The 19300-nt window shown below is 41.2% G+C and overlaps 1 protein-coding gene across 9 annotated transcripts in view; it reads right to left on the bottom strand.

Moving 5' to 3' along the window:
* The window catches only part of MAP7D2 (MAP7 domain containing 2), a 156415-nt gene that overhangs the window by 63535 nt on the left and 73580 nt on the right, over nt 1-19300 (bottom strand). For all 9 annotated transcript variants that reach the window (XM_056558627.1, XM_056558624.1, XM_056558622.1 and 6 more), the window contains 2 exons: nt 18871-18948; nt 7824-7987 (listed from right to left, as the gene is read on the bottom strand). In XM_056558627.1, coding sequence (XP_056414602.1) covers nt 7824-7987; nt 18871-18948 — 242 coding nt within the window. The remainder of the gene's footprint in view (nt 1-7823; nt 7988-18870; nt 18949-19300) is intronic.

Raw genomic sequence — 19300 nt, 5'->3', positions numbered from 1 at the left:
GTGAGGGGAAAAAAATATGAAGGTGCAAAAATGAAAAATGGCTCGTTCCTTATTTAGCTGTGTCCACACCCACCTACCTGCCTGTACAACTACCTTTACTATCTACCTACTGGCAATAGCTACCAGCACTATCTACTTACCACCACCACTTACCTGCACCATCTACTTACCTACCTGCACTATACCTACCAACGCTATCTACCTACCTACTTACCGGTGAAGAAAACTGTTCCCTGTAGAGAAATTTGTCCAAGCAGCTGATTACAAATGCTGAGTCAGCAAAGCCACTGTGATTGATTCACACGAGACACCCCCCCCCCCATACTATTGGCTGTTGGGGAGGGGGGGGGTGCAGCCTCGTTCGGCTCATTATTTGTCACCAGCTCCCTAGACACATTTCACTACACCCCCATCTCTGCGTTCTCACAGTGGAATAAAGCAAACTGTATTCTCTCGGAGAGTGGCGATATCAGGGCAGAGAACAGGGATGTTGAAAACTGTATCCCCGCTGCTGCAGCTCGCTCTCGCAGCTGCTGTAAAACTGTGAACCCGATCCCCACGGCTCTCATCAGCCTGGGGATGTAGAAATGTGTGTCCCTTCTGCTGGCTCTCTCCTGCCATGATCCCTGCAGTGGGGATGTAGAAATGTGTGTCTTGGGGTGCAGAGGTAGGGGAGACCGCTATCCATCACTGCTTCTTCAAATCAGTGTACCCATGCCTCACTGTTTCCCCACAGATTTTCTACATCCTCGAGGCAGGGGGACACCGTCACGGGAAAGCAGTGAGGCACAGGTACACTGATTTGAAGAAGCAGTAATCAGAGGGAGAAGAGAGTGGTGATGGATAGCAGTCTCCCCTTCCTCTGCATTAGGGGACACACATTCCTACATTCTCGCCGTAGGGATCTGGATGTAGAGAGCCAGCAATGGGGACACACATTACTAGATCTCCCAGGCTGATTAAAGCCATGGGGATCGGGTTCACAGTTTTACAGCAGCGGCAAGAGTGAGCCGCAGCAGCAGGGACACAGTTTTCAACATCCCTGTTCTCTGCTTCTGTCCTGATCTCTCTGCTCTCAGAGAGGATAGTTTGCTTTATCCTGCTGTGCGCGCGGAGATCTGGGTGTAGTGAAATGTGTCCAGGGATCTGGTGCCAAATACTGAGCTGAGCGAGGCTGCACCGTCTCCCCCCCCCACCAACAACAACCAATAGTATGGGGTGGGTGTGCATGTCTCAGCCAATCACAGTGGCTTTGCTGACTCAGCATTTATCATCAGCTGCTTAGACACATTTCTCTACAGGGAACAGTTTTTTTCACTACATCGGCATTATCTACCTTTTAATTGCCATTTGCACTATTTAGGGCATTGAGGGCAGGAAAAAAATTGGAAAATCTGCTGGAAACGTGTGGAGCCTAACATGTTTTTCTGTCAGATTCTGTGGCGAGGAGTCATAGTATTCATGGCAGTCTGAGCAAGGCAGAGAAGAAAAGGAAACAAAACGACTCCACAAAGATATCTCTGTGAGTCACTACATGTGACTGCACTGTAATCACTTATAAGATCTGCAGCGCTGGTGTAGAGCCAAGGTCTTCACTATATGGTCACTGTATGGGGGATATTAGTCTGTACATAGTGGTTTTATTCGGTATTAGTATGGTAATATTATCCAGTCACTATATGGTGATAATGGTAGTGCAATTATTTGTCCTTTGTAAAGTGGTGTTATTGGCAAAACTGGTCTGTGTATAGTGGTTCTATTGGTGATATGGGTCTGTGTACAGTGGTTTTATTCAGTATTAGTATGGTAGTATTATCCAGTAACTATATGGTGGCAATGGTATTGGTCATGGTATTGTGCAGTTATTTATCCCTTGAATAGTGGTGTTATTGGTCTCTGTACAGTGTTTTTTTATATAATAACAGTATGATGGTATTAGTCAATGCAGTAGTAAGAGGTCATCCTGTTGTGGGGTAATTTTATGGTTCTAAACCCCAACCCGTGAGAAAGTCCTGGTGAGCGATGATGCATACACTATATGCATCACTATTCTCTTACATTCACAGGCTGCAGGGGGATGCACAATATTCTGCCTTGCCTGGGTGCTTCCAACCCACTCTACATGTGTGATGGGGGGGGGGGGGGGGGGGCACCAAAATGCACCTTCGCTTTTGAAGACAAAAATCCTTGCATCGGCCCTGTCCGCAGCAAGTGTATCAATTGTAACAAACTACAAACTTGCATAGTCCTACACACATTTAGCATTCCATCTGTCTTTTACTTCCTGACTTCTAGGTAACCTACCTGATATAGCTTTATCATGTGAAGGCATTTCAAGTAAAATCATGACACAATCAATTAAAATAAAAAATAAACTAAAAAACTACTAAAAATTTTCATCGATACTGAAGTACAAGCTGTAACACAGCTAAAGGTCATTAACAACTCTAAATTGTTTAAAATGCAATAAACGCACCAACAAATCAATAATTCATTTCCATGATTTCCTGATTAGAAATGTATATGGGACATTCTATTATGGAGAATCCATCTTAAATCATTAGTCCTATATAACCTTTTGTATTTAGGAATTTTGAGGTTATTCTTGTTCTACATACACATTACGATATTTTATACTTTGGTTGATGGCTGGGGCTTTTACATGGGGCGATAACAGGCTTGTTCGTTTTAGTAAAATTCCAATGTGCCTTTTTGTTGGGACACAGATTTTAGAAAGCACATTGGGTGTATATTCCTTTGTGCAGAAGACTGGATAAATGACAATACTGTACATTCTTTGGTTGCTACTCCTGTAAAGTGTACTGTATGCTGCAGTTTATATTACTATAGCATACTTTGGGAGCTCTATGAATTTTAGTTATGTTCTGAAAACTCAGTCATATTAAAAGGGTTATCTGACAATGACATCTTATCCCCGATTGCGGGGGGTCCGCTGCTGGGGCCCCCGTGATCTCTGTGCTGCACCCGATTCTATGCGGGGCTGAGTCTCCATTGTTGGAAAGCTCTTGGTTTCCAGGAATGGGGAAGTGATGTAACGTTACGCCCTCTCCATTCAGGTCTATGGGAGGGGGCGTGACAGCCATCACGCCCCCTCCTACAGACATGAATGGAGGGGGTGTGGCGTGACATCACAAAGGGGGAGTAGTGTTACATCACGTCCTCAGTCCCGGAAACAAAGAGCTTTCTGAGACTGGAGACGCAACCCTACATAGAATGCGGGTGCTGCTCTTTGGCCGGATGACCCCTTTAAGAGCCATGCTTTTTATGAAGTGGTTGACTAGTCTACATTATTCATCCAAGAAGTCATAAAACATCTTAAAAACCATCAAACAAACAGACTGGTATACATGGATTCACCATACAGTAGCAAGGCAAAAGCTATCACAACATTCCCCACACTGTCTGAAATTATTTTTATTGACAAAAACAAACAAACAAAAAAAAAAACTGTAAAATCACACTGCTAAAGAAATCTCAATGACTTCACCTAACTGCAAAGCAAAGGAAATAAGAGCAGTCATGTTCTACTCATTGTTCTAAAGCAAATTTTTTTGCTTCCTTTTAGAATATATGCCGGGAAAAGCACAATGGATATGTCATGATGTTTGTTGATGCCATATAGTACCTGTCACCAATAGACTATTCTAGCATCTGCTTAGCTTATACATGTTTTACAATGCATTTGGAAGGTTTTAGACCCTTTTACCTTTTTCACATTTTGTTGTTATGTTGGGGCCTTGTGCAAAAAAAAACAAAAAACACAATTAGGCTGAGCGGCAGTGTGAGAACGCTTCAAGACACAAAATTCTTCACTACACCGGCACCTGCTGCTGGGGCCGAAAACGTAACACTGCCGCTAAGCCTTTCACTGGCCGAGTCGGGACTTCACTGCGGCTGGTGATTTGCTGAGTGCCGAATGACTCGCCGACCACCAGCAACCAGGAAGAGGATCAGGGAGGAGACCGGAGCCGGTTACTGGAGGCCCCGGGGGGGGGTGGAGGAAGGAATGTACATCTTTATTTTTTACTGCCGGCAGTATGGGGGAAAATTTTTATATTCTGGAGTTCTCCTTTAAAAGGGAACCAATCATCAGATATTACCCTAAATAACGATAAAATCTTTATCCTCACCATCCCCGGGTGACACTCCTGCCGGCAGGGATGGTGAGGATATGAACTTATAAAACTAGTCACTGCCGCGGCCATAAGCAGTCCCCTGGGCGGGGAGCTCCTCTCACCTAGTCCCGTTCTTTGGCCATCAGCAACAGCCCCTCTGCTAGATTGACGGTTCGCGTCATCGCTCTGCTCACTGAACAGACTGAGCAGAGCGATGATGCGGCCCGTCAATCAAGCGGAGGGGGCGTTGCTGCCAGCCGAAGAATGGGACTTGGTGAGAGGAGCTCCCCGACAAGGGGACTACTTATGGCCGCATCGGTGACAAATTTATAAGTTCATATCCTCACCATCCCAGCAGGCAGGAGAATCCCCTGGGGATGGTGAGGATAAAGATTTTACCCTATATAACGCTTTGCCTTTTCCATTACCTACCAAAGATATCTAACATTCTATTTTCACTTTGTCATTATGGGTATTGATTGCAGAATGATTGAGGAAAACACTTTTTTTGTTTTTGCAAAAGGCTGCATCATAATCAAAATGTGAAAGGGTCTGATAACTTCTCAAGTGCATTCAATGCAGAATATAGACTTAGATGAATGCTAAATAACAGTGAAAAATAAGGTCTTTGACGCCATTTTAAATAAATGAACCACAGGAAAAAACAAACATTCAAATAAGCTTATAGCAATGATCACATGCCCAATATAAATGTATATGAGCTGATATTAAAAGTCACATTTACAATAGAAGACTCACAGCAGGTTATCATTGAAACCTACACAGCCAGATTCTCACAGACACGGTAGAGCATCTACCTTCTAATCAGTGGAAGTTAGACGCTTTTTTCTGTCTGTTTCTTCATCCGTTCTTCAATTATTTTACATACTTTTTCACCAAGGATTATAGCTATAGATCAGCAAAGAAAATCAGTACCTTCTGTAAAGTTAGCCATACATCTTCAATAGCTGTCAGTTGGTTGTGGGCCAAATGAACATTTGACTGGCTGAAGCCAGCAGGTTCAGCTGACTTTTGACCCAAAAATGTACCTCAACTTTCATTTAACTTTTGCCCATAATGCGCCTTAATGTGTAAGTCCAGCGTAGATCTCCTGCCTATTCTGGAAACGTTGGTATGGAGAGACAACGCTCACTCTGGGGGCGGTACAGCTGCCTCAGCAACCATACAAAATCCAGCAAGTTCTGTGCATGTGACCTGTTCATCAGAATAGAGCTCATGCACGGAACTCACTGAGCATTGTATGGTTGCCTCAGCAACTGTACACCGACCTCCAAACCAACACCCACACACACTCTATAGCACTGGTCCTCAAGCAAGCTGTGGCTCTGTTGCAAACCACAGCTCCCAGCATGCTTGCTGTTGCAGCTTTGAAAAAACTGAATTTGGCTGTCTCTCATGTATACTGAGAGTTGCATTTTTGGAACAGATGCCACAGGTCGAGGACCAATGCATAACCATATAGCATAAATTAGAGCACAAAAAAAAAAAAATATAGATTGTCATATAGGTACAGCACATTGGTAATGAAGGTTATCATATACAGATGTAAATTAAACTAATGTTGTTCCAAATGAGAACAGGGGTGCTGTATAAAACTTAACTTTTAATAAATGTACTAAATAAAATATAAGAAAAAATCGTGTTCTACCACATAAGCAAAAACAAAAGCCACAATGCAGAAATCACAATAGTTGGTCACTCAAGGGACCACACAATTCCATTATGCCGCTGATCCATAAGTGTACCAAGCTACATCCAGTAGCAACTGTTATTAGACTTGCTCAAAATAGTAGGATGCAGAAATATATTGAGCTATCTCTTTAAACAAAGCTGCATACAGCAGCACAAAATGCCAATATTACACAAATTATTGTCCCTGTCCCAACGAGTTTCCGTGTAGGGGGATAGGTCAAAAATGGGTCCCCCACACTTCATCAGGGGACACACACAACAAGGTGCGCCAATCATCACACCATTCACTAAGATACCAAGATGGTTAGTTCCGTATAAGGGTCTTATTTTATACCCTTATTCATATAGATTTCACAAGTAATATTAGCAGTTATGCATTAAACATCAATTCTTAACAAGATCATGACAGAAAAGATCATCCCCAGTATAGGTACGTCATAGTGCTTTGTAGTCAGGTGCTGATCCGGTCATGACTACTGTATGGAGCCTATGGGGAGGATAAACATCCAGGATTGACAAGAGTAACTCTGCTGTGGCAGAGTATGCCGGAGCGGTGTCCGGACAGGCGCACTGCGTGTGCACGCCGGCGTCTCACTGCACTCAGCACCTGTCCGGACACCGCTCCGGCATACTCTGCATACTCCGGTTACTCTTGTCAACCCTGGATGTTTATCCTCCCCGTAGGCTCCATACAGTAGTCCCCTGACTACAAAGCACTATGATGTACCTATACTGGGGATGATCTTTTCTGTCATGATCTTGTTAAGAATTTATGTTTAACTGCTAATATTACTTGTGAAATCTATATGAATAAGGGTATAAAATAAGCCCCTTATACGAAACTAACCATCTTGGTATCTTGGTGAATGGTGCGATGATTGGCGCACCTTGTTGATGTGTGTATCCCGTGATGAAGTGTGGGGGACCCATTTTTGACCCCACACGGAAACGCTTTGGACAGGGACAATAATTTGTGTAATATTGGCATATTTTGTGCTGCTGTATGCAGCTTTGTATAAAGAGATAGCTCAATATATTTCTGCATCCTACTATTTTGAGCAAGTCTAATAACAGTTGCTACTGGATGTAGCTTGGTACACTTTTGGATCAGCGGCATAATGGAATTGTGTGGTCCCTTGAGTGACCAACTATTGTGATTTCTGCATTGTGGCTTTTGTTTTTGCTTATGTGGTAGAACACGATTTTTTCTTATATATTTTATTTAGTACATTTATTAAAAGTTAAGTTTTATACAGCACCCCTGTTCTCATTTGGAACAACATTAGTTTAATCTTTTGAAGCTGCTGAGGGGACGATTTTCCTAGTACCTTGCTGGTATATGGCAATATCTTCATATACTTTTTTTTGCCATATACAGATGTAGCCCTCATATGCTTTGGCTACAGTACTTCTAGAGCTTTGTTTGAGATGGGTGATATGTACATATCCCCAGTTACATACAGTAATTTCTGTGGCACCGCTATGCTACCAGGGTTAAGCAACACAGAAATTCTGTATATGGAGCAGAGATACTAATAATCCCTGTTCCACTAAACAGTGAGTCAGGGATGCGCCTGACCCAGGGATTCTATGCTCAAGCATATGTTCACATGCACAGATTTTAAACTAACTAATTTTTGCTGTGCATTCATTGCCAGATAACAAGGGCAAAATGTGACTGACTGGTCATATTGCTGGTAACTTATGGCATGTTATAAAGTTTAATGAGTGAAAGTTTAGGCACACTTTAAGCAAGACCTATAATCAACCAACGAGAGTACTAAAAAACAGTGAGGGATAGGAAAGTGCGAAATGTAGTGTACCATAAACACCTCTAATCTGACTCTAGACTGCCATCTATAATCTGGAAATGAACATATCCACAAGAGTCCTCCATTCAACAAGAAACAAAGTTTTATGATAATTCATTAAAAATAAAAAAATAAATGAATAAGGAACGGAGAATCATCTTACTTCCTCTTCTTTGACTTTGAGCTTCCTCTTCTCTTCCACTGCCACCCGCTTCTGCTCCTCTCTTACGCGCTGCTCCTCCAGCTTCTTCCACCGCTCTTCTATTTGTTTCTCATACTGTAGTTTTGCTCTTTTCTCCTTTTCCAAAATTTGTTTCTCTCTGACAGCTACAAACAGAAAAGAAAAAAAGTGACTGCAGAAGAAGACCATAAAACACACAAAGAAGCAGTTATAGAAAGCATGGCACTGCAATTGTGCCTATACCACTGGGTATTCGGTAGTTTTTCCAGTGGGATATGGAAGTCTTTGCTTTTCATGAAGTGCCATGTGGACCCTGTGGTGCTTTCCAACATTCTATACATTGTTACCACACATAAAAAAAAAAAAAAAAATTAATATATTATATATATATATATATATATATATATATATATATATATATATATATAGATATGTATATAAGGTGTCTTGGATGTTCCAGACCCTGCCATGCTTACTGAACTGTTCACACAGAGGCATATTCACAGTGTAGGGTCCGTCCCAAGGAGGCCACCTTATCGCGGTGGGACGGTCCAAGCTATTTGACTGCCGGCGGAGACAAATTTGCGAGCCAAGTGCCTCACTATTTCATAGTTTCACATTTGCATCTATTACACCATAGCTGTATAGCTCTCCATGTTTTAACTGCATATTCATGTTTCACCTATATCCTTGTGCTGGCAGTGTGCTGCTGCATTCTTCTGTTGCTGTATATCTAGCCTAGTAGCGTGCACCTGTAGGCCAGGTCCATATAATAGTTTGGTATCAACTAAAGTGCTGGCTGACTTATTCTTTGTCTATATAGAGATATATATATACCAACCAATTCTGACAACAGATGTGCACATGAAAGTTTTTTCTACAATACCAATTTATTCTCAATTAAAGAATTTGAAGGGCCAAGTTTTTATAAGCCAAATGAATGATCCATCCCTTCTTTTACGTAATTGCTGGCCACATTTCATGTTTACAGAGAAACACGTGTACTGAACAATAATTTTTTTGGCCGTGTCAGTGATCAGCCAACAAGAATTCATCTCTGGGTCTTTTTCACGGTGCAACATTCAGCCTATTCAGTCAAAAATAACCACATGTAGAAGGTCCTGAAGACTGGTTGCAGGGCCGTGCAGAGATTTTATATGGGGTTTTCTGTAAATGAGTGCGATTTTGCAGAAAATACATATGCGCCACCTGAATTTTCTACAAAACAATGGAAAATCACGGCTTGCAGATTTCAATGCAGTGCTCACAATGTGGCACAATACCACCCTGCAGACGCAACATCTAAATCCAGCCTATAAATTTTTTCCTACCCATAACCCTGATTTTCTGGTGAGTTGCTGGGGGATTTTCAGTGATAAGGCTAAGATCACAGTTGATTTGTCCAGTTAGTCAAAGGTAAGTATCGGCAACCTGTCAAGAATGCATGAAGAGTTATGGTGTACTGGCAGTGGGCCTCTTGAACTTAAATGGACAGAATATAGTAAAACCTGTAAATAATATTGTTCAAGACTTAAAGGGGTTATCCACCATAAGGTGATTATAGCACGTACCTGGCAGACAGTAATGTACATGCTTAGGAAGGATCTGCGTTTGTCTTGGGGCTAAATGGCTATGTTGTGAGATTACCATAACACTGTGGCTAGCTTTTAGTGAACTGATATTTCCCGTTTGACGTTTTTTTTTTTTTACTTCAAATCCCACAATTCCATTTTCCTCCCTCCCACACATCAGCCAGCCCACCCATTGAAACATAAATGAGCTGCATCCATTGAAATCAGTGTGGTTTTTAATCAGGGTGCCTACAGCTGTTGCAGATTGATATATCTCCCACAGCAGACAACAGTCATTTTGTATGTTAAAAATAAATATTGGGGTGAAAAATCACAGAAGAATTGTGAGAAAACCGTCACACACAGGTACAGACACTGTAGTTATGAGCTACACTAACTTTACAGCCCCTTTAGCATAGTCAAATAAAAGAAAATTCCTGGAATACCCCTTTAACCAAGCCCATTTTTTCCTCCTCGCCTTCTAAAATCCATAACTTTTATATTTCAATCTAAAGACCCATATAAAAGTGTTTGTTTTTTGCGTGACCAATTGTACTCCGTAATGAAACCTCTCATTTTACCATAAAATGTACGGCGAACCCCAAAAAAGTATTTTTTTTAGGGAGGAAATTTAAAAGGAAAACCACAATTATGCACATTTTGGAGGGTTTCGTTTTCACACTGTACACTTTAAGGTAAAAAGGACATGTGTTCTTTATTCTGTGGGTCAATACGATTAAAATAACACCCATGGCTAGATACTTTTATATTTTTGTACCACTTAAAAAAAAAATCTAAAACTTTTTGTACAAAATCAGTAATCTAACATCGCCCTAGTTTGACCACCTATAACCTTTTCATTTTTCCGTATATAGGGCAGTATGAGGGCAATTTTTTTTGCGCTGTCACCTGTACACCTGTATCGATCCCACATTTGCATATATAAAACTTAGATAATTTTTTGGGGGAATAAAATGTGACAAAAAAGCTGCATTTTTGGACTTTTTTTTTTTTTACATTTACGCTGTTCACCGTACGGGATAATTAACATTATATTTTGATAGTTCTGACATTTACACATGCGGCTATACCAAATAGGTTTAAAAAAATAAAAAAAAATAAAAAGTGTTTTTGGGGGTGTCTGACTATATGGGCCAGAATTATTTCAAACAATCGTACTGTGTGGCATCCATTTTATTTGTTCAAGCCAAAAACTCCATGTTATGTAAAGTTGATTCTCAGTGTTAATTTCCAGAATTTCATATGGTGACTGCAGGTGTGAAACATCCCTTTGTGTTTATATAAACCATATTATGGCTTAGATAAGGGCATTGGAATTAAGGTCACTTTTAGCTCAGGAGTATAATATGTATAAACAAACAACATTTCCTTATATTCTTGACTAGCTGAGTACCCGGCGTTGCCCGGTTTTCCTTCCTAATCCTTGTTGGGGAGGAAAATAAACAAAGGAGGAAGCTTTTGACTTCATATCCCATCCAGACCTCCCCTCCCATCCCGACCACATATCCCGACCCATAATATGTGCACCAGGCATTGAAATATCTCCAGCTGTACAGAAGTTATGTGGGAACATACATTTCCCATTGATTTGCATGGGACTTTAAACAAAAACCCCGACCCTCAAATGGGGGTAGTTAAGGGTTAAATTAAATATCCTATATTTTAAGTGGACATATAAGTAACATGTGACCAAGTATTATTGAAATATCTCCAGCCGTTTGGAAGTTATGCAGTGACATATTTCCCATTGACTTGTATGGGACTTTAAACATAAACCCCCCCCCCCTGGCAAATGGGGGTGAGTAAGGGTTAAATCACCTTTCCTATGTTTGTTGTTGACATATAAGTAACATGTGTGCCAAGTTTCATGTTAATATCTTTAGCTGTTTGGAAGTTTTTGTGGAACATACATACATATATACACACACGTTGAGAGATAATATATATATATATATATATATATATATGTACACACACACACACACACACATATATATACACACACACACACGTATATATACACACACACACACACATATATATATATATATATATATATATATATATATATATATATATATATATATATATATATACACACACACACAGTAGTTAGATATGCATTATCTATCATTATTATTATGGTTATTAGTAGCATGTGTATGTTATATGGTCAGCATACCATTTATAATTATTTAGTTTTCCTGCATATATTAGTTAGTATGTATGTAATCTGGTGGTCCGATTTCGTCCCATGAATAGGGTCTAGTAAATCACAATTGCTCCAAGGTACAAAGACCGGAGCATTAAGGTCCCTTTCAGGACTATCTACCTAAAATTTAACTTTTATAATATATGAATAAAATAAGACCTAGTGATTAGTACTGTTTAAAAGAACGACCTTGTATCCCGTATGGTACTATATCAAAAATTACTGGCAGTATCTACCAAAGTGGGGCCCTATGTATTATATTGTACTCAACCGAGATGCCACATCCTGTGTAGCACCATCAATTGGCAATGTATATTATTGTGCTTTCTTCTCATATATGGAGGGGCATAACTACCTCTCTCTAGGCAATACAATGTAGGATCCGTCCACCTACCGGCTGCACCACTAATATTTTGTTGGTGGGGCCTACAGGCTCTTCCACCCATTTTCTTTATCAGACCAACTGCTAGTAGTATGTACTTTTATGAACAGGAACAAGAGACGCAGTTAAAACATGAAGACTGTTAGGCAATCTTCATGTTTTAACTGCGTCTCTTGTTTTTAACTGCGTTTTATATATATATCACTCAGTACCTAATTCTGACCATGTACATCTATTGTCTAGCACCTTTATTTATTTTTTTACTACACTTAATTTAGCTCACTATTCTGAATTCCTCTCAAAGGGAGGGGGCGAGACCTCACTGTGCAGGTCTCCACCCCCCCCCCCTCCCTCAGTATGCTGTCTGCTCACATCTCCCCTAGCATTAGCAAAACTACAACTCCCAGCTTGTCCTCACTGACAGTAGCGGGACACAAGCTGACAGTGGGAGGATTTTTCCTCTAGCTGTGAGCCCTGCACTCACAGCTGTCAATCAAGGAAGTGTGTCCATGACATAGGTGATGATGCATGGACACAGCAGGACTAGTATGTGTCCAAGCAGACAGGGGGGGCAGTTGTTTGACTGGGTTTTTCAGTATGAAATACTGAACATTTTCTAATGAAAGCAATTCCAAAACCTATTGGTTTTGCATGCTTTACAAAATATCAAAAGTTATATCTGACAGTGTCCATTTAAAGGTAATTTATATCTTCCTACCAATAACTTGTGGATGAATTTATAGATTTCTGTTAACCCCTTAAGGACCAAGGACGTACTGGTACGTCCTTGGTCCTGCTCTCCTGATATAACGTGGGGTTACACGGTAACCCCGCATCATATCACGGCGGGCCCGGCGTCATAGTGAAGCCGGGACCCTCCGCTAATAGCATGCAGCGCCGATCGCGGCGCCGCACACTATTAACCCTTTAGCCGCGCGCTCAGAGCTGAGCCGCGCGGCTAAAACCGAAAGTGAAAGCTGCCGGTTAACTCAGTGGGCTGTTCGGGATCGCCGCGGCGTCGCGGCATCCCGAACAGCTTACAGGACAGCGGGAGGGCCCCTACCTGAGATCCAGGCATGAGCAGTCATGCGGCAGAATCGTCGATCACTGGTTTCCTATGAGAAACCAGTGATCAATGTAAAAGATCAGTGTATGCAGTGTTATAGGTCCCTATGGGACCTATAACACTGCAAAAAAAAAAGTGAAAAAAAAAAAAAGTGAATAAAGATAATTTAACCCCTTCCCTATTAAAAATTTGAATCACCCCCCTTTTCCCATAAAAAAAAAACCAGTGTAAATAAAAATAAAAACATATGATATCACCGCGTGCGGAAATGTCCGAATTATAAAAATATATCATTAATTAAACCGCTCGGTCAATGGCATGCGCGCAAAAAATAGTCCAAAATAGTGCAGTTTTGGTCAATAAGTCCTATCAATGCAAAAATGGTACCGATAAAAACTTCAGATCACGGCGCAAAAAATGAGCCCTCATGCCGCCCCATACACGGAAAAATAAAAAAGTTATAGGGGTCAGAAGATGACAATTTTAAACGTATTAATTTTCCTGCATGTAGTTATGATTTTTTCCAGAAGTCCGACAAAATCAAACCTATATAAGTAGGGTATCATTTTAACCGTATGGACCTACAGAATAAAGATAAGATGTAATTTTTACCGAAAAATGTACTACGTAGAAACGGAAGCCCCCAAAAGTTACAAAACTGCGTTTTTTTTTTCAATTTTGTTGCACAATGATTTTTTTTTTTTCGTTTCACTGACGTCATTACAAAATAGAATTGGTGGCGCAAAAAATAAGCCATCATATGGATTTTTAGGTGCAAAATTGAAAGAGTTATGATTTTTTAAATGCAAGGAGCAAAAAACGAAAATGAAAAAACGGAAACCCCCCCCCCCAGTCCTTAAGGGGTTAAGGTACAACTTTAGTGAATCTGCAGACACTGACCATCTATCTGAACAGAATCATTTAAATTGTACTTGTGATTCATATTTTCCAAAAGAAATAGTCCCAAATTATAGAATTAGTAAGGGACATTCCCCTCTGCATAGCCACCAATAATTTATATGTTACCGTATATACTCGAGTATAAGCTGAGTTTTTCAGCGCGATTTTTCGTGCTGAAAACACCCCCCTCGGCTTATACTCGAGTGAACTCCCCCACCCGCAGTGGTCTTCAACCTGCAGACTTCCAGAGGTTTCAAAACTACAACTCCCAGCAAGCCAGGGCAGCCATCGGCTGTCCGGGCTTGCTGGGAGTTGTAGTTTTGAAACCTCCGGAGGTCCGCAGGTTGAAGACCACTGCGGCCTTCAACATCATCCAGCCCCCTCTCACCCCCTTTAGTTCTGAGTACTCACCTCCGCTCGGCGCTGGTCCGGTGCTGCAGGGCTGTCCGGTGAGGAGGTGGTCCGGTGGGATAGTGGTTCCGGGCTGCTATCTTCACCGGGGAGGCCTCTTCTAAGCGCTTCGGGCCCGGCCTCAGAATAGTCACGTTGCCTTGACAACGACGCAGATGCGTCGTTGTCAAGGCAACGGCTCTATTCCGGGCCGGAAGCGTGGAGAAGAGGCGCCCCCGGTGAAGATAGCAGCCCGGACCACCTCCTCACCGGACCACCTCCTTACCGGACAGCCCTGCAGGACCGGACCAGCGCCGAGCGGAGGTGAGTACTCAGAACTAAAGGGGGTGAGAGGGGGCTGGATGATGTTGAAGGCCGCAGTGGTCTTCAACCTGCGGACCTCCGGAGGTTTCAAAACTACAACTCCCAGCAAGCCCGGACAGCCGATGGCTGCCCGGGCTTGCTGGGAGTTGTAGTTTTGAAACCTCTGGAGGTCCGCATGTTGAAGGCCGCAGTGGTCTTCAACCTGCGGACCTCCGGAGGTTTCAAAACTACAACTCCCAGCAAGCCCGGACAGCCGATGGCTGCCCGGGCTTGCTGGGAGTTGTAGTTTTGAAACCTCTGGAGGTCCGCAGGTTGAAGACCACTGAGGGCGAATGATGAGAAGAGGATGATGAAGGGGGGGGGGGGTGTGGGGATGATGAAGGGGGGTGGGGATGATGAAGGGGGGGGGTGTGGGATGATTACAAGGGGATGATGAAGGGGGGATGTGTGGGATGATGACAAGGGGATGATGAAGGGGGGATGTGTGGGATGATAAGGGGATGTGTGGGATGATGAGAAGGGGATGATGAAGGGGGGGATGTGTGGGATGATGACAAGGGGATGATGAAGGGGGGATGTGTGGGATGATAAGGGGATGTGTGGGATGATGACAAGGGGATGATGAAGGGGGGATGTGTGGGATGATAAGGGGATGTGTGGGATGATGACAAGGGGATGATGAAGGGGGGATGTGTGGGATGATGACAAGGGGATGATGAGGATGTTAATGACGGGTCTGGATGATGACAGGGGGGGATGAGGTATTTCCCACCCTAGGCTTATACTCGAGTCAATAACTTTTCCTGGGATTTTGGGTTGAAATTAGGGGTCTCGGCTTATACTCGGGTCGGCTTATACTCGAGTATATACGGTATAACTTATCAAGGCAAAGTTTCATTCATAATATCTCTAAGCGGGAAAATCACTGTTGCATGTATTAACATATCTTGTATTTAATATACTCATTCTTATGTATACCAACTGCATATATGCTATATACTGTTGATATCTATACTGCCATCTTGTGGTCAATTTTGAATACGATTGTGAACTAGGGTGGTGTACTCCCATCTAGTAGGCAAATTTAGGTATTACTGTGACTTAGTATGGTATAATGACATCAAATTGATCTGCATATTTTAATTAATAAATTGTATATCTATTTTTACATATTTTATTGTTCAGGTCTTATTTGTGCAACAATATTCCTATCTTCCAAATATTAACGAATAATAGAGGTAGTTATTGTGTCAGCCTCTGAGGATCTCACTTGTTTAAATTTTTTTATCCGCGGTCCTCATTTATATTTTGAGAGATAACGTTTATTACTTTATCTTACTTGCGTATAAACCATACGACAGAGGTAAAATGGGAAAAACTGACACTTTTCATTTTTATTGGGGGAGGGGATTTTTCACTTTTTTTACTTTTTATTTACCCCATATGTGGGCACACAACATGGCTCAGAAGTGAGAGCGTGCTATGTCCATTTGAGGTCTAAATTGGTGATTTGCACAGGGGTGGCTGATATTACAGCGGTTCCGACATAAACACAAAATAATAAATACCCAGATGTGACCCCATTTTGGAAACTACACCCTTGACGGAATGTAACAAGGCGTATAGTGAGCCTTAACACCCCACAGGTGTTTGACGAATTCTCATTAAAGTTGGATGTGAAAATGAAAAAAAAAAAAAAAAGAAAAATTATATTATATTATATTAATATATATATATATATATATATATATATATATATATATATATATATACGCACACACATACATTTTCACTAAAATGCTGGTGTTACCCTACATTTTTCATTTACACAAGGGAGAATAGGAAAAAAAGCCCCCCTAAATGTGTAGCCCCATTTCTTCTAAGTAAGAACATACCCCATATGTGGATGTAAAGTGCTCTACGGGCGAACTACAATGCTCAGAAGAGAAGGAGCGCCATTGGGCTTCTGGAGAGAGAATGTGTCCAAAATTGAAGGCCATGTGTGTTGACAAAGCCCCCATAGTGCCAGAACAGTGGGACCCCCCCCCCCCACGTGACCCCATTTTGGAAACTACACCCCTCACGTAATGTAATAAGGGGTACAGTGAGCATTTACGCCCCACAGGTGTCTGATAGATTTTTGGAACAGTGGTCCGTAAAAATGAAAAATCTCATTTTTCATTTGCACAGCCCACTGTTCCAAAGATCTGTCAAATGCCAGTGGGGTGTAAATGCTCACTGCACCCCTTATTAAATTCTGTGAGGGGTGTAGTTTCCAAAATGGGGTCACATGTGGGGGCATCCACTGTTCTGGCACCACGGTTGGCTTTGTACCAAATTCTCTCACCAAAAGCTCAATGGCACTCCTTCTCTTCTGAGCATTGTAGTTCGACGCAGAGAACTTTACATCCACATATGGGGTATTTCCATACTCCTAAGAAATGGGGTTACAAATTTTAGGAAGCTTTCTCTCCAATTTCCCCTTGTGAAAATGAGAAATTTGGGGTAAAACCAGCATTTTAGTGAAACTTCCAACTTTAGCGGAAATTTGTCAAGCACCTGTGGGGTGTTAAGGCTCACTGTACCCATTGTGAAGTTCCTTGAGGGGTGTAGTTTCCAAAACGGTATGCCATGTGTTTTTTTTTTTTTTGCTGTTCTGGCACCATAGGGGCTTCCTAAATGCGACATGCTCCCCAAAAACTATCTCAGCAAAATTTGCTTTCCAAAAGCCAAATGTGACTTCTTCTCTTCTGAGCATTGTAGTGCACCCGCAGTGCACTTGATGTCCACAGTTAGGGTATTTTCATACTCAGAAGAGATGGGGGTTACAAATTTTGGGGGGCATTTTCTCCTATAACCACTTGTAAGAATGTAATATTTGGGGGAAAACCAGCATTTTAGTGCAAAAATAATTAATTTACACATCCAACTTTAACAAAAAGTCGTCAAATACTTGTGGGGTGTTAAGGCTCAGCGGACACCTTGTTACGTTCCTTGAGGGGTGTTGTTTCCAAAATAGTATGCCATGTTTTTTTTGCTGCTCTGACACCATAGGGGCTTCCTAAATGTGACATACCCCTCAAAAAGCCATTTCAGAAAAACTCACTCACCAAAAACCCATTGTCGCTCCTTCCCTTCTGAGGCCTCTAGTGCACCCGCAGAGCACTTGATATCCACATATGAGGTATTTCCTTACTCGAGAGAAATTGGGTTACAAATTTTAGGGGGCTTTTTCTCCTTTTACCCCTTGTAAAATTTCAAAAACTGGGTCTACAATAACATGAGTGTAAAAAATGAAGATTTAGCATTTTCTCCTTTACCTTGATGCTATTCCTGTCAAACACCTAAAGGGTTAACACTTTCTGAATGTCATTTTGAATACTTTAGGGTGCAGTTTTTATAATGGGGTATTTCAAAAATGAAGACCCCTCAAATCCACTTCAAAACTGAACTGGTCCCTGAAAAATTCGGATTTTGAAAATTGTGAAAAATTGGAAAATTGCTGCAGAACTTTGAAGCCCTCTGAGGTCTTCCAAAAGTAAAAACATGTAAATTTTATGATGCAAATATAAAGTAGACATATTATGTATGTGAATCAATATATAATTTATTTGGAATATCCATTTTCCTTACAAGCAGAGAGTTTCAAAGTTAGAAAAATGCAAAATTTTCATGAAATCTTTGGATTTTTCACCAAGAACGGATGCATGTAATGATGAAAATTTACCACTGTGTTAAAGTAGAATATGTCACAAAAAAACAAACTCGGAATCAGAATAATCGGTAAAAGCATCCCAGCGTTATTAATGCATAAAGTGACCTTAAGGTGAAAAAGGTTTCAGTCCTTAAGGGGTTAAGTCTCGGAAAATATGGGAAAAGTGTGGGAATTGGACTGAAAATAGTAATAGACTATACAGTCAGATGTACTTGGGAAACGTCAATTAGAGCAAAACATCAGAACTAATCCCAGGCACAAACATCAATATGTACATTAAAAACAAAAAAACAAATATATATTGTAACAAGGAAAAACTAACCAACCAAACTGACCTAATTACCAACAATACGCATTACCCAGAATTAGTGCCCACCAACAAACTATAACTACCCGTGTGTATATCATTTGTCTTTAAGAAAAAGGAGAAAAGTAGCAAGGCACTTACCAAGACATTTCTCTCTCTCTTCCCGTCTTTCTTTGGCTAGCCTCTGTCGCTCATCAGTCTTGAAAAGACTATCCATGACTTGAGGGGAAAAAAAAAAAAAAAAGCCAGTTAGTTACAGTGATCCACAGTGTCAGCGTCCACATGAATTTTTATTCCCTTTTGAGAAACACAGCTTTTTTTTTACAGTCTTAAACATTATTTCATCACCAGAATTTGCAAGTGATCAATTTTCAACTCCTGTACAGAACAATGCTTCCTATTCTTCCTATGCTGGTTACCACCACTTGTTGCAAACAGAGACCTTAGTTGCTACGTGTGTTGTCAGATGGAAGCATTGACTAGTCTAAATGGAATACATTTTTTTCCTTTGGATATCTTGAAAGATTAAAAAATAAATGAATAAAATTAATAAAAATGGAGGAACAAAAGT

The sequence above is a fragment of the Hyla sarda genome, chromosome 2, assembly GCF_029499605.1.
Source record: "Hyla sarda isolate aHylSar1 chromosome 2, aHylSar1.hap1, whole genome shotgun sequence".
In the NCBI taxonomy this organism is placed as follows: Eukaryota; Metazoa; Chordata; class Amphibia; order Anura; family Hylidae; genus Hyla; species Hyla sarda.
Note: the sequence above shows the minus strand (reverse complement) of the source record. Positions and strands in the feature narration are given on the sequence as shown.